We start from the raw sequence: 22,542 nt of genomic DNA, 5'->3' as shown, positions 1-22,542 counted from the left end.
ATTCCTATAAAATATTTTGTAAAATTGTATTCCTATAAAAAATTTTTGTCAAAATTTTATTTCTAGAGAAAATTTTCTCAAAATTTTATTTCTAAAGGGTGATACGGTCAAAATTTCGTCAATATAAACTTGACGTATTTCTTTCAATTTTGCATTTAAAAACCTGAACAGCCCTCATATTGAAGGTGTGTGTGTAGAATGTTGCTCCTATTTTGATTTTGGAATTCACTCTTCAGTTGTCAAAATGCCGTCCAAGCAAGAAGAGCAGCGTATCAAAATTTTGCTCGCAAAGCTGGCAAAATCGCTAAAAGTTGCCAAATCAACCGTTACAAATGTAATTAAAGTGTTTGGGGAACGTTTGTCGACAGCCAGGAAGTCTGGATCGGGGGGAAATCGAAAACCGGAAGCCGCTCAGACGACAAAGAGAGTTGCCGGTAGTTTCAAGCGATCCCCTAACCTCTCTCTCTCCGAGATGCCGCAAATAAGCTGGGTGTATCGTCTACAACCGTGCATCGAGCCAAAAAACGAGCCGGACTATCGACTTACAAGAAGGTAGTGACTCCAAATCGCAATGATAAACAAAATACGACGGCCAAAGCGCGATCCCGGAGGCTGTACACGACGATGCTGACGAAGTTTGACTGCGTGGTAATGGACGACGAAACCTACGTCAAAGCCGACAACAAGCAGCTTCCGGGACAGGAGTTTTATACGGCAAAAGGAAGGGGAAAGGTAGCAGATATTTTCAAGCACATAAAACTGTCAAAGTTCGCAAAGAAATATCTGGTTTGGCAAGCCATCTGTACCTGTGGCTTGAAAAGCAGCATTTTCATAGTTTCCGGGACTGTCAACCAAGAAATTTACGTGAAAGAGTGTTTGAATAAACGTCTGCTGCCTTTCCTGAAGAAACACGGTTGTTCCGTACTGTTTTGGCCGGATTTGGCATCTTGCCATTACGGTAAAAAGGCCATGGAGTGGTACGCCGCCAACAACGTGCAGGTGGTTCCCAAGGACAAGAACCCTCCCAACACGCCAGAGCTCCGCCCAATTGAGAAATACTGGGCTATTGTCAAGCGGAACCTAAAGAAGACCAAAAAACTGCTAAGGACGAGCAGCAGTTCAAGGCAAACTGGCTTTCTGCGGCGAAGAAGGTGGACAAGGTGGCTGTACAAAATCTGATGGCAGGTGTCAAGCGTGAGGCCCGGCAATTCGGATTTGGAAAAGCGAAAGCCTAACTGAATATTTTTCCTGAATTTTATACTAAATGAACTTGAAAAAGAAATTTAATTTGATTTTTTAAATAAACGATTTCACCGATTTACACGCGTTTTTCCTTGACCAAATTTTGACCGTATCACCCTTTATGGAAATTTTATTTCTATAGAAAATATTGTCTGAATGTGAAAGTTAGTATAACCCCCATCCGAGGTTATAAAAACGTCGAAAATAACTCAAGATTTCAGAATCAATTTAGATTACGAATTGCTTACCTTTTTCACGAATTGTAGCCTTAACATACAACGTTCGAAAAGACCATGACATTCTGCACTGTTGAAACCACTTAGAGAAGCTTTCAAACACTCAGAAATATTACCAGTATTACTGAGAAGTGAGAATACCCCGCCGAAAAACTTGGTGTTTGATCGAAACTGGGATTGAACCCATGACCATGGACACGGTATGTAAGGCGGACATACTAACCATTGCACCATGGTGGCTTCAAGCTTACTCTCGAGCCATTAAAGTCCATCGGATTGAGATCCGGAGATTTTAGTGGCCCGTGTGGGGTAGATAGGAAGCGAGGAACCTCCCTACGGGAAATGGATCATCCCCAGGACCGGTACAGGGTTAGTCCCTGGTGTGTATGGACCAGTCACAGTTCTGATCCAAGCGTATGGAATGGACCGGTCACTTTAACATGGATTTGTCATTGGCTGGGAAAATTTACACAGTAGGACACGACTTGGTCTCATCCCAAAGGACACGTCCTGGAACAACTTAGTAGCACTACCCCATAGACAAGTGCTCATTAAACAGTCTGGGACAAACTTTTAGGACCCTGTTTCCATCCGTATCGCACCAGAAAGGCATATGTTGAACAATAAATAATTCTGATAGTTGTATTGTAGTAAAAGTGTGGATTCAAACAAATTTTAATATCAAGAGAGTATAAAACTCAATAAATTATATGACAATTCCTGTAATGGGTCCATTAGTGACAATTTGCACTAATTTCCCGTAGGGCTCTTTTTTTAAGTCTTTCTTGGTTGACGCGAGCTCAGTGCGATGTTGGAATGCCCATGGTCTGCGGCCAAAATGTTTGCCTGCCAAGGCTTTTGTGCATCGGTGAACTCTTGAACTTTTTGGAACTTTAAAGGCTTGTGTCAAAGCTCATTTTTCAATATTGTTCAGCTTACATAATGATTTATGTACTTTAAAGCATGTTTTTATCACTGCGGCATGGATTTCGATCAAATCTGGCCTTCACTTTTCGGATCATTTCTGGCGTTGCTACACAGAAAAAATTTTTACGAAAATTGTTCCAATTAAAGTCTTAATTGAGTTTCGAAAAATATTCAATTAAAAACTTAATTGATTCAACAATTTTTTTTAATTGAAACAAAAATCAATCACAAATATTAATAGTATCAATTAATTTTCTTTAATTGACTTTCAGTTAATTTTTTAATGATACTATCATTTTTGTGATTGAAGACATTGAAGACTGCCACCCACAATCGAATTACTTAAGTTGCGGTAACGTTTGCCGATGGCAAGGTTTCTTAAAACCTCCTAACACCATCTTCTAAATTGTATGTAAGTCCATACGTGGTATATATTAAATCAAAAAAGATCGATCCAATACGTATATAATTCAGTTTGACAAAGTAGACATAAAATTTTGACAAAATTTTCTACAGAAATAAAATTTTAACAAAATTTTCTATAGAAATAAAATTTTCACAAAATTTTCTATAGAAATAAAAATTTTCACAAAATTTTCTATAGAAAGAAAATTTTGACAAAAATGTCTACAGAAATAAAATTTTAACAAAATTTTCTATAAAAATAAACTTTTGACAAAATTTTCTATAGAAATAAAATCTTGGTAGATTATTTTTGGCTCGAGTGGCAACCATGATTATGAACCGAATAAAATTTGAACAAAATTTTCTATAGAAATAAATTTTGACAAAATTTTCTATATAAATAAAATTTTGACAATGATGAAAATTTTATTATGAACCGAATAAAATTTTAACAAAATTTTCTCTAGAAATACAATTTTGACAAAATTTTCTATAGAAATAAAATTTTGATAAAATTTTCTATAGAAATAAAATTTTGGTAGATTATTTTTGGCTCTAGTGGCAACCATGATTATGAACCCATATGGACCAATTTTTGTGTGATTGGACCAATTTTGGTATGGTTGTTAGCGACTATATACTAACACCACGTTCCTAGTTTGAACCGGATCGGATGAATTTTGCTCCTCCGGAGGTCAAATCTGGAGAACGTTTTATATGGGGGCTATATATATAATTATGGACCGATGTGGACCAATTTTTGCACGGTTGCTAGAGACCATATACCAATACCATGTACCAAATTCCAGCCGGATCGGATGCAATTTGCTTCTCTTTGAGGCTTCGCAAGCCAAATCTGGGGATCGGTTTATATGGGGGCTATATATAATTATGGACCGATGTGGACCAATTTTTGCATAATTGTTAGAGACCATATACCAACACCATGTACCAAATTTCAGCCGGATCGGATGAAATATGCTTCTCTTAGAGGCTCCACAAGCCAAATCTGCGGATCGGTTTATATGGGGGCTATATATAATTAGGGACCGATATGGACCAATTTTTGCATGGTTGTTAGAGACCATATACCAACACCATTTACCAAATTTCAGCCGTATCGGATGAAATATGCTTCTCTTAGAGGCTCCACAAGCCAAATCTGGGGATCGGTTTATATGGGGGCTATATATAATTATGGACCGATGTGGACCAATTTTTGCATGGTTGTTAGAGACCATATACCAATATCATGTACCAAATTTCAGCCAGATCGGATGAAAGTTGCTTCTCTTTGAGGCTCCGCAAACCAAATCTGGGGATCGGTTTATATGGGGGCTATATATAATTATGGACCGATGTGGACCAATTTTTGCATGGTTGTTAGAGACCATATACCAATATCATGTACCAAATTTCAGCCAGATCGGATGAAAGTTGCTTCTCTTTGAGGCTCCGCAAACCAAATCTGGGGATCGGTTTATATGGGGGCTATATATAATTATGGACCGATGTGGACCAATTTATGCATGAGTGTTAGAGACCATATACTAACACCATGTACCAAATTTCAGCCGGATCGGATGAAAGTTGCTTCTCTTTGAGGCTCCGCAAACCAAATCTGGGGATCGGTTTATATGGGGGCTATATATAATTAAGGACCGATATGGACCAATTTTCAATACCATCCGACCTACATCGATAACAACTACCTGTGCCAAGTTTTAAGTCGATATCTTGTTTCGTTCGGAAGTTAGCGTGATTTCAACAGACGGACGGACGGACATGCTTAGATCGACTCAGAATTTCACCACGACCCAGAATATATATACTTTATGGGGTCTTAGAGCAATATTTCGATGTGTTACAAACGGAATGACAAAGTTAATATACCCCCATCCTATGATGGAGGGTATAAAAATCAATTGGAAAAATTAATTACGTGATTGAATTAGATTTTTTTTGTGTGTAACATTTACGAGAGAACAAAATATTTATTAAAATATAAATGCTGGGGGCCATTTGTGGGTTTGCAGCCAAATATAAAAGAATTTCGCATGTATTCCATCACGAATAATTTTATTTCCGAATGCAATAGATGAAAATGCATTTGTAAGCTTGTAAATAATAAAATTAACTGTCACCAGAATAAATCTCTCAACTGTGAGACGAGCGGTTTAAAAATGATAGCAACCTGAAGCTATTTGGAGTAGATATTAGCCATCGTGTATTGTCTATAGCTAGCCACTACTTTTTATCATCTTTCTGGCAATCGAAACGGAAAAAACGACTCACCTTTTGACACAAATGCAGGATCAACCAAATTTGGCTTCCTCATAAGAACTCAATAAACTGAGCAGCCAGGTCATGTGTCATCGATTGGAACAAGTGATAAATAATCAGAAGGAGCAATGTCTCGTCTGCTATAAGGCGGATGGGGTAGGACTTCCCATTTGAGTGTTCCAAAAATATTTTTTTTTTACGGATTTTGCCACATGTGGCTGCAAAAACACATTGCCGTGCCTTTTCTAAATTCACTCAATCCTTGGCTCGAACACATCGATTGAATTCGAAACAAAGCTCCTGTGATCGTTTCACTCGGTCACACACCCAGCATAAACTTCTTTCCATGGATATTTGATTTTGCTGTCGACATTGAGGCATGAACGTTGTGAATCCAATTTTCATCACCAGCAACGTTGCAATGCAAAATACCTTTCCTTTGTGAAAATGGTTCCCAAGTGAAAATGGTGTTGATCGCAGTTACGAGCTCTTCAGGAAAATGCAGGGCATGGAATTGGTCAAGAATCTTGAAAATATTTTGGATAACATTTTAGAACCCATACATTTTTCGAATTGTTGCCCACTAGACCACAAAGTGTAAAACTATAACAGCAAACATCAACTGCTATTTGTAGCAGACTTTTTTCTATGAGTGTAGCATAAATATGATATTGGTTTTGACCATCAGCTCTCATTGTTTTTAATGTGCTATACTGCCAACGCCATCTTGAGGCAGTTACAATGTACCCGCAGCCTGAAAGTATACTTCATTATATGTTCATGGTATTATCATTGTTACCATTTGATCACATTCTAACGAAATTTAACATGGCAAAAAATGTCAGTATTATGTTTGTTTTTCGAGTTGAAAATTACTTTATTTACCATTTATTAAATGATCAAAAATATAGGCTTGATTGAGCCTATTAATAAACAAAATCTAGATGCAAACGCATTAATTGACTAAAATTATCAACTTCAAAATTAACAAGGTTATACATAGCAAAAAATTTAACCCTGGATAGTCATCCTTCGTCAAAATGACGACGCATAATATCAATTTCGATCTAAAATGTATTTTAGTCGATTGGGAAATGGTAAATTTAAGCTATACTAATTAAACTATTTTATGAATTTTTGTTGTATACTAATTAAAAACATATTGAATAAGAAAATATTCTCAAATTTGGTTCTCATTTTTGCTCACAATGCAAATTATAGCGTCTTGAAATATGCCGTAGTCAAAATGACGAAGGATGACGTTAGTGTACAAAAAATAAGGATGACTTTCCAGGGTTAAACTGTCTTATGGGAAAAATGAACTGCTTCGTAAAAATTTTGTTTCTTTCGAAACTTTTGTCAAAATTGAATTCTATAGAAAATTTTGTCAAAATTTTATCTCCATAGAAAAAATTTCCAAATTTTATTTCTACAGAAAATTTTGTGAAACTTTTATTTCTATAGAACATATTCTCAAAATTTTATTTCTATAGAAAATATTCTCAAACATTTGTTTGCTATTGAAAATTGTCTAAAAATTTTGTTTTCAATGGAAAATTTTCCCAAACTGTTAATTCTATTGGTAATATTCCTAAAACTTTATTTATATACACCCTCAATCCTGAAGTCGCCCTCGCTCTCGCCGTCGCTTTTTGTCGTCTGTTGCTTTTAAGTCGTCTCCTCATTCATTTGGTATTCCTGCGAAGTGGCGACGGCGACAATTACTTTTTGTACCAATTACAATACTCGGTAATAAAAGGCCGATAACACTAGAAAACAATCAGCTGATGTGAATTTTAATTTTTTCGGTTTAAAATATTTTTATTTCTGACGCCATTCTAAGTCGGAAAATCAAAAAAAAAATTTAATTTGACGCGGAAAAAATGTGGATATATATTCGAGGACAGTTAAAGCTTCAAAAATGGCGACGACGCTGAGATCAATGGCACAAGAATCATCGTGAAAGAAAACAATCAGCTGATGTGCAAATTTGAATACATTTGACTCGGGAAATGATTTAGATATCTACATTAGGACAATAACAACATGCGGCATATACAATTGGAACGACGTTGACATTATGTGTCCAAGGATCATTCAAAGTTCGACACAATTGTTACCTAAGTTTGGTGCTAAATAAAATACATTGGCCTTGAAAATTTTCTATTAAAAATAAATGGAATTGAAAATCAACACGTTTACTTTAATTGTACAGTGTTCTTTTCTATGATTTGAATGTGATGACCATAACTGCTATATATATACTGATTTTTTCCCATTTTTTTTTTGTAATTGTTGAAGATTAGTCACTTTACCTCTTACCTCTCACCAATTTCCATTTTTTACATTTATTTTTCAATTGTTCGATTAATAAAGACTAAAAAACTTCTTCAAAAATTAAACACTAAACTCGTCGCTAGTAAATTTAAAGGCGACAAAAAGCGACACCATAGCAGAATATATCAACGAACGGAATACCAATTAGTGGCGACTGACAAAAAGCGACAAAAAGTGACGGCGAGGGCGACTTCAGGAATAAGGGTGATAGAAAATTTTGTTACAATTTTGTTTTCTATAGAAAATTTTGTCAAAATTTTGTTTTCTATTGAAAATTTTCCCAAACATTTTCTATTGAAAATTTTCAATAACTTTTGTTTTCTATAGAAAATTTTCCCAAAATTTTATTTCCATCGAATATTTAGTCAAAATTTTATTTTTATAGAAAATTATGGCAAAATTTTATTTCTATAGAAAATTTTTGCAAAATTGTATTTCTATAGATAATTTTTGCAAAATTTCATTTCTATATAAAATTTTTACAAAATTTTATTTCTATACGATAATTTTGTCAAAGTTTTATTTCTATAGAAAATATTCTCAAAATTTTATTTCTATAGAAAATTTTCTCAAAATCTTTTTTTCTATAGAAAATTTTCCCAAACTGTTATTTCTATTGGTAATTTTGCTAAAATTGTATTTATATAGAAAATTTTGTTACAATTTTGTTTTCTATAGAAAATTTTGTTTTCTATTGAAAAATTTCCCAAAACATTTGTTTTCTTTTGAAAATTTTCAATAACTTTTGTTTTCTATAGAAAATTTTCCCAAAATTTTATTTCCATCGAAAATTTTGTAAAAATTTTATTTTTATAGAAAATTATGGCAAAATTTTATTTCTATAGAAAATTTTTGCAAAATTGTATTTCTATAGATAACTTTTGCAAAATTTCATTTCTATATAAAATTTTTGCAAATTTTTATTTCTATATAAAATTTTTGCAAAATTTTATTTCTATAGAAAATTCTTGCAAAATTTTATTTTTATGGCAAAATTTTAATTCTATAGAAAATTTTCTCAAAATTTTAGTTCTATAGAAAATTATGGCAAAATTTTATTTCTATATAGAAAATTTTCTCAAAAACTTGTTTTTTATAGAAAAATTTCCCAAACTGTTATTTCTATCGGTAATTTTGCTAAAATTTTATTTATATAGAAAATTTTGTCAAAATTTTGTTTTCTATTGAAAATTTTCCCAAACATTTGTTTTCTTTTGAAAATTTTCAATAACTTTTGTTTTCTATAGAAAAATATCCCAAAATTTTATTTCCATCGAAAATCTTGTAAAAATTTTATTTCCATCGAAAATTTTGTAAAAATTTTATTTTTATAGAAAATTATGGCAAAATTTTATTTCTATAGATAATTTTTGCAAAATTGTATTTCTATAGATAATTTTTGCAAAATTTCATTTCTATATAAAATTTTTGCAAAATTTTATTTCTATAGAAAATTCTTGCAAAATTTTATTTTTATGGCAAAATTTTAATTCTATAGAAAATTTTCTCAAAATTTTAGTTCTATAGAAAATTATGGCAAAATTTTATTTCTACAGAAAATTTTCTCCAAATGGTATTTTTTTACAAAATTTTCTCAAAGTTGTAGTATTTATAGCAAATTTTCTCAAAATTTTATTTCTATAGAAAATTTTCCAAAAAATTTAATTCCTATAGAAAATTTTCTCAAAATTTTAGTTCTATAGAAAATTATGGCAAAATTTTATTTCTATAGAAATTTTTCCAAAAAATTTAATTCCTATAGAAAATTTTCTCAAAATTTTAGTTCTATAGAAAATTATGGCAAAATTTTATTTTTATAGAAAATGTTCTCAAAATCTTGTTTTCTATAGAAAATTTTCTTATACTGTTATTTCTATTGGTAATTTTGCTAAAATTTTATTTATATAGAAAATTTTGTTACAATTTTGTTTTCTATAGAAAATTTTGTCAAAAATTTGTTTTCTATATAGAAAATTATGGCAAAATTTTGTTTCTATAGAAAATGTTTGCAAAATTGTATTTCTATAGATAATTTTTGCAAAATTTCATTTCTATATAAAATTTTTGCAAATTTTTATTTCTATATAAATTTTTTGCAAATTTTATATCTATAGAAAATTCTTGCAAAATTTTATTTTTATGGCAAAATTTTAATTCTATAGAAAATTTTCTGCAAATTTTAGTTCTATAGAAAACTATGGCAACATTTTATTTCTATAGAAAATTTTCTCCAAATGTTATTTCTTTAGAAAATTTTCTCTATACAAAATTTTCTCAAAGTTGTAGTTTATAGCAAATTTTCTCAAAATTTTATTTCTATAGAAAATTTTTCAAAAAATTTAATTCCTATAGAAACTTTTCTCCAAATTTTAGTTCTATAGAAAATTTTCTCCAAATGTTATTTCTACAGAAAATTTTCTCAAAGTTGTAGTTTTTATAGCAAATTTACTCAAAAAATTTAATTCCTATAGAAAATTTTCTCCAAATTTTAGATCTATAGAAAATTATGGCAAAATTTTATTTCTTTAGAAAATTTTCTCTATAGAAAATTTTCTCAGAAGTTGTAGTTTTTATAGCAAATTTTCTCAAAATTTTATTTCTATAGAAAATTTTCCAAAAAATTTAATTCCTATAGAATGTTTTCTCCAAATTTTAGTTCTATAGAAAATTATGGCAAAATTTTATTTCTATAGAGAATTTTCTCCAAATGTTATTTATTTAGAAAATTTTCTCAGAAGTTGTAGTTTTTATAGCAAATTTTCTCAAAATTTTATTTCTATAGAAAATTTTCCAAAAAATTTAATTCCTATAGAAAGTTTTCTCCAAATTTTAGTTCTATAGAAAATTATGGCAACATTTTATTCTATAGAAAATTTTTGCAAAATTGTATTTCTCTAGATAATTTTTGCAAAATTTCATTTCTATATAAAATTTTTGCAAATTTTTATTTCTATATAAAATTTTTGCAAAATTTTATTTCTATAAAAAATTTTTGCAAAATTTTATTTTTATGGCAAAATTTTAATTCTATAGAAAATTTTCTCCAAATTTTAGTTCTATAGAAAATTATGGCAAAATTTTATTTCTATAGAAAATTTTTGCAAAATTGTATTTCTATAGATAATTTTTGCAAAATTTCATTTCTATATAAATTTTTTGCAAATTTTTATTTCTATATAAATTTTTTGCAAATTTTTATTTCTATATAAAATTTTTGCAAAATTTTATATCTATAGAAAATTCTCGCAAAATTTTAATTCTATAGAAAATTTTCTGCAAATTTTAGTTCTATAGAAAATTATGGCAAAATTTTATTTCTATAGAAAATTTCTCCAAATGTTATTGCTATAGAAAATGTTCTCTATAGAAATTTTTTTCAAAATTTTATTTCTATAGAAAATTTTCTCAAAATGTTATTTCTATAGAAAATTTTCCAAAAATTTTAATTTCTATAGAAAATGTTGTTCCTATAGAAAATTTATGTCAAAAACCCAAAAACTACACTTTTCTGTAGTCTTGCAATAGTTCCATTATGGAAATATGCAACCCAAAGACGAGTATATATGAAAAACAATTGCAATATATTTTATTTTTTATTTTATTTTTATTTCAGTAATAGATACGGAAAATATAAAAATATAGAGTTGTATATTTTTATTATTACATGGAAATGTGAATTTCTTATATGTAAAAGAAAAGAAAAAAAAACAAATAATAAATGTTATAAAATCGAATGTACAAACATTTTGATATTAAAGATAAAATCTCCAAGATATATCCAAGGCATTAAAAAATATAAAATAGTTTGCTCTATACATATATGTGCTCATCGTTGGAATAAAAGTGACAAAGAGTACTAAGGCAAATCTTTTTGAAAAACCCAAAACCATTGGTAGTTACCACCAACATTTACAGAATCATGAAAAAAGGAGTGATGATCTTCGAAACAATTAGCTGGATCAACATAAACACACTTAGATCTTAGCAGACTTGGCCAATTTCAAGGCTTCGGTTAACATACGGCCAAAATCGGGATGAACATTGGCAAAGTTCTTAACAGCACGTTCCTGAATGAATTGGCTGGCAGCAGACAAATGACCAGCAATGTTATTGACCAAACGTTTGCGGGCACCATCATCCAAAACATGAACCCAGAAATCGGTAACTTGGCTAAAGTTATCCTCGGTGGTACCACTGCTGTAACGGTATACATCACCACTGACGGGGCATTTCGATTCCAAACTTCTGGCACGTGGGCATTCTTCGGGGCCAGAGAATGAGTTGGGATAGTAGTTGGGGGCACCACCTTGGTTATCGGTGACAGCCATATTGCCATCACGTTGATAGTTCTTAACAGCGACCCGATAGGGACAATTGACAGGGATTTGCAAATAGTTGGGGCCCAAACGGTGACGATGGGTATCCGAGTAGGAGAAAAGACGACCTATAAGAAATACAAATCAAAATTTTAAAGTTGGCCAAGCAATCATCAAACTCATTTCAGGAGCATACCTTGCAACATCTTATCGGGAGATGGTTCAATACCAGGAACCATATGGGCAGGGCTGAAAGCAATTTGCTCAACTTCGGCAAAGTAGTTGGAGGGATTGCGATCCAATACCATTTTGCCAACCTTCATCAAGGGGAACTCCTTGTGGGGCCACACTTTGGTTACATCGAAGGGATTGTATTTGAAATTCTTGGCTTGCTCGAATGTCATAATCTGAATTTCCAAAGTCCAGCTTGGGTATTGACCATTCTTGATGGCATTGTACAAATCGCGAATTGAATAATCGGGATCGCTGCCGGCCAACTCATCGGCCTTTTTGGCATCCAAATTCTTAATGCCTTGGTCACTGCGGAAATGGAATTTACAATAGGTGGGCTCACCCTTGGCATTGATCATTTTGAAGGTATGAGAGCCATAGCCATGCATATAACGATAACCATCGGGGGTACCACGATCACTGAAGAGGAAACTTACTTGATGGGTGGTTTCTGGACGCAATGAAATGAAATCCCAGAACATATCGGGATCCTTCAAATGTGTCTGAGGATTACGTTTTTGCGTATGAATGAAACTGGGGAATAGAATGGGATCGCGTATAAAGAAAATGGGAGTGTTGTTGCCAACCAAATCCCATACACCATCATCGGTATAGAATTTAACAGCAAAACCACGAGGATCACGAGCCGTATCGGCCGAACCACTTTCACCACCCACAGTGGAGAAACGCACAGCCAAGGGAGTACGTTTGCCAACTTTCTCAAAGATTTTGGCGGCACAATATTGCGTAATATCATGGGTAACTTCAAAATAACCAAAGGCACCAGCACCCTTAGCGTGGACAACACGTTCAGGAATACGCTCACGATCGAAATGGGCCATTTCATCCAAGAAATGAACATCCTGCAAGAGGACGGGCCCACGTGGTCCCACAGTCATGGTGGCATCCTTAATACCAATGGGAGCTCCAGCACCAGTAGTGACAGCACCAGGATTGGCCTGTAAAAAGTCGAAGTGAAATAATACAATTTTTAATTTTAGTTTAGTAAAGAAAGTTTTAACATAATGTTAATGTATAGGACCAAAAACCCGAATGTTGAAAATCTCCCGCCCAAAAGCAAAAGAAATCAATGTTTGTTTGTGGTGAAAAAAGATCAAGGATATTTAAATAAAGGCATTAACAATTAGTTTGAGAACCCCAAAAATTATTGACAAATTTTTAAAACGCAAACATAAATTGAGAGGAAAATAAAAAGACATAGAAAAGGAAAAAATTGTATCTTCATTGAATGGATGAAATAATACGGTGTTCATACAAAAAAATATATCCTACACCTAATATAGCAAACAAAAAAATCTTCTGAGAACAAGGGCCTTCAACAACAATTTAACGATATTGTGGAAAAAGGATAAAAAAATAATCGAAAATTTATTGGGGGGTTGGTTTTCTGCCGAAGTCGACTTTTTGTCATCTTCAATTTCGACCAATTTGATTTTTTTTTTTGAAAAATCCATTCAAATTGGCTAATCAAACTGTTATGATGACTTAAAACGATTAATTAATTTTTGATAGTGACCAAAATCAAATAATCGAATTTTGGCGATAATGATAGGGAACTCGGAGATCTAGAAACTTTTTCATTTAACAACTCAATAAAATTTTAACGTTGCGACCTTGTCATAATTGCAAAAGTCCAAAATAGATTTTTCAATTTTTAATAAGCAAAAAGAGACTTTTTCCCTGATTGAGGGAGCCACCGTGGTGCAACGGTTAGCATGCCCGCCTTGCCTACATATGGTCGTGGGTTCAAACCCAGTTTCGAGCAAACACCAAAAAAGTTTTTCGGCGGTATATTATCCACCTCAGTAATGTTGGTGACATTACCGTTCGGACTCGGCTATAAAAAGGAGGTCCCTTAACATAGAATCGGGCTGCACTCAGTGATAAGAGAGAAGTTCACCACTGTGGTATCACAATGGAATGAATAGTCTAAGTGAGCCTGAACCTAACCTTCCTAACTTTCCCTGATTTTGATTTTTTTTTCCAATTTTTCAAAATGTTTCCCAATTGCCCATTTTAAATTTTTTTTAGAAAGTTGAATGGAAGAATTTCGAATTCTTAAAATTTTTCCAAAAAATCAGATTGGAAACATAAAAAATCGGTTGGAAAAATCGACCTTTTTGAAGTATTGGAAGACTTTTTCCCTGATTGAGGGAGCCACCGTGGTGCAACGGTTAGCATGTCCGCCTTGCCTACACATGGTGGTGGATTCAAACCCAGTTTCGAGCAAACACCAAAAAAGTTTTTGGGCGGTGTATTATCCACCTCAGTAATGTTGGTGACATTTCTGTGGTTTCACTGCAATGTGGAACGCCGTTCGGACTCGGCTATAAAAAGGAGGTCCCTTAACATAGAATCGCGCAGCACTCAGTGATAAGAGAGAAGTTCACCACTGTGGTATCACAATGGAAATGAATAGTTTAAGTGAGCCTGAACCTAACCTTCCTAACTTTCCCTGATTTTGATTTTTTACCAATTTTTCAAAATGTTTCCAAAGTGCCAATTTTAATTTTTTTTAGAAAGTTGAATGGAAGAAATTTGAATTCTTAAAATTTTTCCAAAAAATCAGATTGGAAACATTAAAATAGTGGACTTTTAAACTTTTTCAAAATTTCTTTTTTAAATCGTCGATTCTGATTCTCCCTGAATTTTGATTTTTTTCAATTTTTTTTTTCCAAATTTTACAAAGTGGCCATTTTTAGAGAGTTGAAGAGAAGTATTTTTGTTACTGTTTTCGAGTCTACTTTTATTATTTATTTTGTTATTCAAGAAAAATAGTTGAAAATAATTTTTATAATATTTAAAAAGGTCGAATAGATTTTTTATTATTTTTTTTTTAAATCTTTTTTTAACCCTTTCGACCCCGAATTTTTATAGTTATCGCTAAATTTTTTTTTATACTTTTAAGCATGTTGAAGTCATTTAAAAAGCGTCTAGACAAAATTTCGGGTCGCCATGCCCGCCCATACGTTTGGGCGGTAGAGAATGTTGCCTGTGGGCAACTTTGGGCAATTGTGACTATAAAATAGTTTGTTTTGTTGTGATAGACGTATAACGTTTTATTAGATTTTTTAAAGTTTGTTGTTTTTTTACAGTAAATATATGCTTGGATGCGCACGTGAGTGAAATTTCACTCATGCTCAGGCACATTCAGTAAGAAATATTTGTACTCGCGCACGCCATGTGGGTAGGAATTCACGCCCACGCAGATTCACGAATTGAAAAGTCGTACTCGCTCACACACGAAGAACGTACTTATGCCTCACGCTCCCGCACGATTCACAATAATTCACAACAAATCTCGTGATTCACGAATATTTTCGGAACACGTCAATATTTGGTGGCTCAATAAAATTCTCGTAATTCACGAAATTTCTCGTGACTCACGACATTATTTTTGATTCAAGGAAGTGTTCGTGACACAACAATTAGCATTCACGAATTTTTTTGTGATTCACGACAAATCTCATGACTCGCTGCAATTACTGATGAGTAATTGACATTCGTAACTCATGCCGGAACCTTTAGCACAATTAAAATATGTTGCACAATCAGACGCTATTGAAATCTTAAGCGTGATAAAATATGTGAAGGTGATTAAAATCGGTGAGCTCGAATTTAATCGTGAACGTGAACTTGTTCGTGAGTGTGATTTCTTTGTGTCTCTGTTTTACGATTAGTGTGAATTTTATCGTGAACACGAATTTTATCATGAACGTGAATTTTATCGTGAGCGTGAGTTGGATCGTGAACGTGAATTTTTATCGTGAGCGTGATTTCGGAAAAATTTTACTCACGCACAAACACGAACACAATTTGATTTTTACTCACGCACGACACATTTTTGTTTAGTCCCGTTCACACACATTCAAGAGATTTACTTTAAATTTCATTCACGGATTCGCGTGAATCATGCGTGATTAAAAAAAAATATTTTGTTGTTTGTTTTGAACCATTTTGCCATTTTAAGTGGCAATCAAAAAAAAAAAAAAAACAAAGTATAACAAACTAATCCACCAAAAAGACCGATATCTATGGCTTCTCCGCTTTTTATGATTCCTTCCAAATTCCTCTACAGCACTGCAGATATATATTCCACATCATCGCCGCATTCCTCGTTACTGGGACATAGGTTAGGTTATGTGGCAGCCCGATGTATCAGGCTCACTTAGACTATTCAGTCCATTGTGATACCACATTGGTGAACTTCTCTCTTATCACTGAGTGCTGCCCGATTCCATGTTAAGCTCAATGATAAGGGACCTCCTTTTTATAGCCGAGTCCGAACGGCGTTCCACATTGCAGTGAAACCACTTAGAGAAGCTTTGAAACCCTCAGAAATGTCACCAGCATTACTGACGTGGGATCCATTTCATGTTATACGCTTGGTACATCAGCTTGTTGGCAGATCAAGGAACTCTGCGACTAAGATGGGGTGTGTCCAGAGTGATCTGGTGGTAAGTCGGGTTGGTTTGGCTGGGCAAGAGAAAAGATGACGCGTGTCGTGTGGCCCTTGGTTGCAAATTGGACAAACATCAGCTACGCTGCTATCAATCACCGATAAGTAGGAATTGAGGCGGCTGCACTTGCCTGATCTTAATTGGGCCAAAACTACCCTAGTCTGCCGTGGGAGGTCTCTTTCCTCCGGTGCTATGGGCGGTGGTCGGACTCCAAGAACAGGATTAACCTTGTAGCTTCTCACCGCTTCAGCTACAGTATCCTCATGAATCCTGTTCAAACCTGCCTGGTACGCTGCTTGATCTAGAGGCTCTCTTTTATAGCGCTGGATCTCGCGCTCTAGATTATGTATATCAACCCTTACGTTCCTGGGTGGTGGTTGTGTATCCATAAGATGGTGGTTTGGATGATTACTGACGTGGGATAATCCACCGCTGGTGTTCGGTCGAAGCAGGAATCGAACCCACGACCTTGTGTATGCAAGGCGGGCATGCTAACCATAACAGTGGCTCCCTGGGACATACCAATCGAAGTTTAAAATTAGATGATGAATTTCTCGGATTATGGCAGCCATCAAAAGTCGATTATGGCCAACCGAAAATTCTATTATGGTCAATATCAAAACTTGATTAGTCGAATTTAAAGGTGATGGTAATCGATAAAAAAAAATCACGAAATTAAATCGAGGAATTCTTCTGACAACAAAAAGTGGAAGAAATTTGAGTAAGTCGATATTTTATTGAATATGTCTTCAGCCATAATCAACCAACATAAAAAGTTGACTATGGACAACAAAAAAATGGCATAGAGAAAAAAGTTGATTTTTGAATTTTGTATTTTTTTTTTTTTTTCGATAAGTCGATAAGTAAAAACGTCGTTTTTTGTTTTTGATATTGATTTGTCGGGTTTATGGCAGGCATCAAAAGTCGATTATGACCAATCCAAAATTCGATTATGGGCAATATAAAAAATCGATTATAAACAACATGAAAATTCGATTAGTCGATTTTAAAGATGATGGTAATCGATAGTGGACTTCTTTTGACAGAAAAAAAGCAGGATTAGACGATATTTCTAAATTCTGGAAAAGTCGATATTTTATTCAATTGACATATTGAGACTTTTCGAATAGAATCCATTAAAAATCGATTATGACCAAAAGTTATTGTCGATTATGGAAATAAGTGAAGATATTATAAATTATGTTCATGAATAAACGAAGTTTTTTTTTTAAGTTATAAAACGATTAGTTGAAAAATCGATTAATTAAAAAATCGATTAGTTAAAGAATCGATTAATTGAAAAATCGATTAGTCATAAAAGTCGCAAAATCGACTAATCGCAAAATTATTTAATGTAAACATAGATTAGGTAAAATATCGATTAGTCGAAAAATAGATTAGTCGCACAATTGTCCAAAAAATCGATTTTCGTATTCCCATCAAAAAAAATCGATTAATTGAAAAATCGATTAGTCACAAAAGTCGCAAAATCGACTAATCGCAAAATTATTTAGTGTAAACATAGATTAGGTAAAATATCGATTAGTCGAAAAATAGATTAGTCGCACAATTGTTCAAAAAATCGATTTTCGTATTCTGGATGTTGAAGTGTTTTTGACATCATATTTCTCTTCTTCATTAAGTTTTATTTCCCCATCAAAATAATAATAATAATAATATTCGATTGAGAGAAGAGAATTTTAGATTTCTCCTACAGAAAAAAAATTATTATATTTTTTCAGTATGTGTATGCGTGTGTGTAAAATTATAGTACATAAAAGTTTAGAGAAAATTATTGCATTGTTTTTAGTACACATAAAGCTTGACATAGTATCTATGTTTTGTTTCTTTTATTTTAGTACAAATTTCATAGATATTCATGTTAATGTGTGTCGGTGCTTGTTTGACTGTTTCGAGAAAAATTGAAGTTTGGAAATATTCTATGTGAGAAGTAAAGAAGCGTGATTAATTATTTAACGTGAAAAAGTATTGATCTACATACATAGAAATATTTACTTTTTTGCTCCAATTACAGGGGCATAGCAATCGTGAGCCCTATAACAAAATAAAATTGGAATATATATTTTTTTTATAATATATACAACTTTTTTATAATTAAACTTAAAACAAAATATGGAGTTACCCTAAATCTTAGAACTCCCGGCTAGATCCTTTAAAATTGATATAATTGGGCTCATGCATCTCCCTATTAGCCTATTTGGCCCAAGGGGACTTATTTTTGTTTTTTGAAAAATTACACTTTGGACTCCAAAGTGCAGTTGAATGGGCGAGATATTGCAGGGCCAACTATATTGAAACATAAACCGCCACTTTTCCAATTTTTTTATTTTTTTTGTGATCCAATTTTATTATCAATCCATCCTTGTAACCTTGAAATTTTTGCTTTGCAGAACTTTCTCCATCCCCAATCAAAATTTGAAATTTGAACTTGAAACCTTCATGGGCTATATATGCAATGCAAGAAAATATATTTCAACATTGATTTGATATCTTATCGTAGATTCATTAAATGGTAATATATATTTGTATATAAACGGCTCGATTTGTCCCAAAAAAAAAAACAACCACTCACACACAGTTTAATATGTATATGGCTGGCGATTAAAGAAATTGCAAATTTATTTAGCATCACAATACAAAATTACCAAATAATTTCAAGGGAATATAAAAACACAAACACTGAGAATTTTGGTCAGATAACCAAAAACAACAAAATAAAATACAAAAAAAACATTTCATATATTTTTTAAGGTAAATCAGGTTTTAAGTGGTAAAACAGTATTTTTGTTCAATTCTTAAATAAAAGTACCTCAGCTCATGTATGACATTTTTTTGTGTAGATTCTAAAACAGATCCATATAAAAATCAGCTCGTTAAAACAAAAATATTTGAATAAGGTAAATACTTAAATTCCTTAGAATGCAATGAGCGAGCATACACTTGCAAATTGTCATGACATTCACAAGTGGAATTTTCACATTTTTTTGTTTGTTTTAGTTTTTATGAAACATTTTGTTTTTTCATTTATCTGTATTTGCTCCACAATGTTCCAAAAATTTTCAGGACTAGTTTGTTTTGTATATCTTTAAATTGTTCCTACATAAGTGTTTTATTTAACAATAAGAAAAAGTCTATTTAGACTTAATTAGCTCACAACAATTAGTTTGGTATTGATTATTGACAAAGCAATTGTTTAAATAATATTGTGACTGTGTTTTTAGTCTGTTATATAAATGAAGGAAAATTTTATAGAAATATTTAAAGAAAAAAAAAACACAGCAATTATAAACATTTTCAAGTTCAAAATATTATATCCAAGGTTTCCAATCGACTAATCGTCTCTTGCAGCTGGCTATAATTGGTTAATCGAATTTTAAAATCGAAAAAAAAACAAATTATTTAAAGATTAAATCGAAAAAATACATTTTCCAAAATAACAAAAAAAATTAAATGGACTTTTTGTTACATTAAATTAATTTATCTACTTATTTCTATAGAAAATTTTGTCAAAATTTTATTTGTATAGAAAATTTTGTCCAATTTTTATTTCTATAGAAAATTTTGTCAAAATTTTATTTCTATAGAAAATTTTGTCAAAATTTTATTTCTATAGAAAATTTTGTCAAAATTTTATTTCTATAGAAAATTTTGTCAAAATTTTATTTCTATAGACAATTTCGTCAAAATTTTATTTCTATAGAAAATTATCTAAAAATTTTATTTCTATAGAAAATTTTGTCAAAATTTTATTTCTATAGAAAATTTTGTCAAAATTTTATTTCTATAGAAAATTTTGTCAAAATTTTATTTCTATAGAAAATTTTGTCAAAATTTTATTTCTATAGAAAATTTTGTCAACATTTTATTTCTATAGAAAATTTTGTCAACATTTTATTTCTATAGAAAATTTTGTCAACATTTTATTTCTATAGAAAATTTTGTCAAAATTTTATTTCTATAGAAAATTTTGTCAAAATTTTATTTCTATAGAAAATTTTGCCAAAAATTTTGTCGCTATAGAAAATTTTGCCAACATTTTATTTCTATAGAAAATTTTGTCAAAATTTTATTTCTATAGAAAATTTTGTCAAAATTTTATTTCTATAGAAATATTTGTCAAAATTTTATTTCTATAGAAAATTTTGAATCGAGCATTCTGCCAATCTACCAAGCAGAAAAAAATCTACAATTATTGGTAGAATTCTATCAACTGTGGCAACAGTGATCAGTGGTACTTGATTCAAATCGTTCTTCATATGAATATTGAAAACAAGAATAAACTATTAAAAATAATAAAATAAATATGTTGTCTATTATTTAAAAGAATCGAATATTTAATTTAATTTTTTATTATAAATTACTATTTAATTTATATAACGTATTACTAAAATAATTTGTTCTGATCTAAATTTTAATTTAATTAATTTTAAAAATTGATGTAATGTAAGCAAGTGTTTAATATATTGTATTTTAGGCTAATTCATCACAAAAAAAATTCAATTCAATTTGATTTCACATATTATTTGTGATTTAATTTATTCAATCATTTATTTAATTTTCTTGTATTAAATTTAGTTTAAATTACATTGCATTAAAATATAAATTAATTTCTTTTGATTTAAATTAAAACTTGCAAATTAAAAATTAATTTTATTTTATATAGACTTATATAAATCGCAATAAAACAACTTAATGAACCCAATTAGCTTAAATGAAAGTAATAACTAATAAATTAAAATTGGTTTAATTAATGTCATGTATTGTATAAATTAAATTAAATAACATTTTTCATAAAATTAAAATTAAATTAATTAAATTATTATTGAATTAAAATTCAATTTAAAAATTAGTTCAAAATATATTTGATAATTTATATTGCACTAAATTAAAATTAAGTTTAATAATAAATCATATATATAAATTATTTAATAAATCAATTTAGATTAAATTGAAAAAATCATTTTTGTTATAAAGCCATGTAATTTAAATTAAACTAAATTGAATTTCTGAGTAAATTAAATTAAACAAAATTGGCTTAGAATAAAATGATCAAATTAATTTAAACAAAAGTATTTTATAATGTTTAAACTTAAACTAAAGTCAGTTTGATGAATAAAAATCCGAATAAAATATTTAAATATATATATATATTTTTTTTTTGTTTTTTCCTCAGAGGAGTGTTTACCTTTCTAGTGTGGAATTGTGCGAGTGACGAATTTTGCGCATTAGAATATAAGAAACCTACAAGGCGCAGTAGCCAATGCTAGAAACTCAAGCCAAGTTTAAAAAACGTGGCTAAAACGCTAACAATTTATGAGTGGAAAAAACCTTCAATTGCTGCAATGAAGTGTGGCATAGATTTTTTATTTTTTTTGCAACCAAGTCATTGAACTGTTAAGTGCGGTAAGTTGGGCTGAAAAAAGCCACTGGTTATGAGAAACCAGTTGAAACAAGTCTTGAATGTAATATAGAGACCGCATAACCATTACCATGCAATAGGCTCTTGAAAAGAGAGAGAGCGAGAGGGACATTTGTGCAGTTGAGACTTGATTTCAAGTCAATATAAAAGAACATTTAAGACTTTTTTAAATCGTCTTCCTGTTTTGTGATTAATTATGAGAAACACAAAAACAAAAGCAAATGATATTTTTAAATTATTGTAAAAATTCAATTATTTGTAAAATTAGCTTATTGTGTGCAATATGTGTGGCCATCCATAATTGTTACATATTAAAAACAATTATTTTTAATTAAACAAAAATTAAACATTTATAAATACTAATTGCTTTGTTTTCTATATTCAATATCATTTGGCTAAAAATTTAGCAAGAAGTTTATGGATCATTGAAAAAACCCACAAAATTTATTAATAAATGCAATTAGGTTTTTGAACAATGAACATTTTAAAATTCATTAAAAAGAAATATAAAAAAATAATTACAACGTATGTAACACCTTCATATTACGTGCTAAAATGATTCATTTTATAGCATATAGTAATTAATATAATTTAGGTAACGTGTGAAACAATATATTAAGTTCTCAAAAAACTTTCCATTCCCT

General features: G+C 31.0%; 1 protein-coding gene across 1 annotated transcript in view; it reads right to left on the bottom strand.

Annotated features, from left to right (window-relative positions):
- Window positions 1-11,014: 11,014 nt before the first annotated feature.
- Cat (Catalase) overlaps window positions 11,015-22,542 on the bottom strand; it is a 29,180-nt gene continuing 17,652 nt past the window's right edge. Inside the window, exons 3-4 of the mRNA XM_075303278.1 lie at window positions 11,943-12,936; window positions 11,015-11,874 (exon numbers count right to left, since the gene is read on the bottom strand). Coding sequence (XP_075159393.1) covers window positions 11,405-11,874; window positions 11,943-12,936 — 1,464 coding nt within the window. The 3' untranslated portion in view covers window positions 11,015-11,404. The remainder of the gene's footprint in view (window positions 11,875-11,942; window positions 12,937-22,542) is intronic.

Source organism: Haematobia irritans, chromosome 4 (genome assembly GCF_050003625.1).
Source record: "Haematobia irritans isolate KBUSLIRL chromosome 4, ASM5000362v1, whole genome shotgun sequence".
Classification (NCBI taxonomy): domain Eukaryota; kingdom Metazoa; phylum Arthropoda; class Insecta; order Diptera; family Muscidae; genus Haematobia; species Haematobia irritans.
This window is presented reverse-complemented; position numbering and strand designations above follow the sequence as displayed.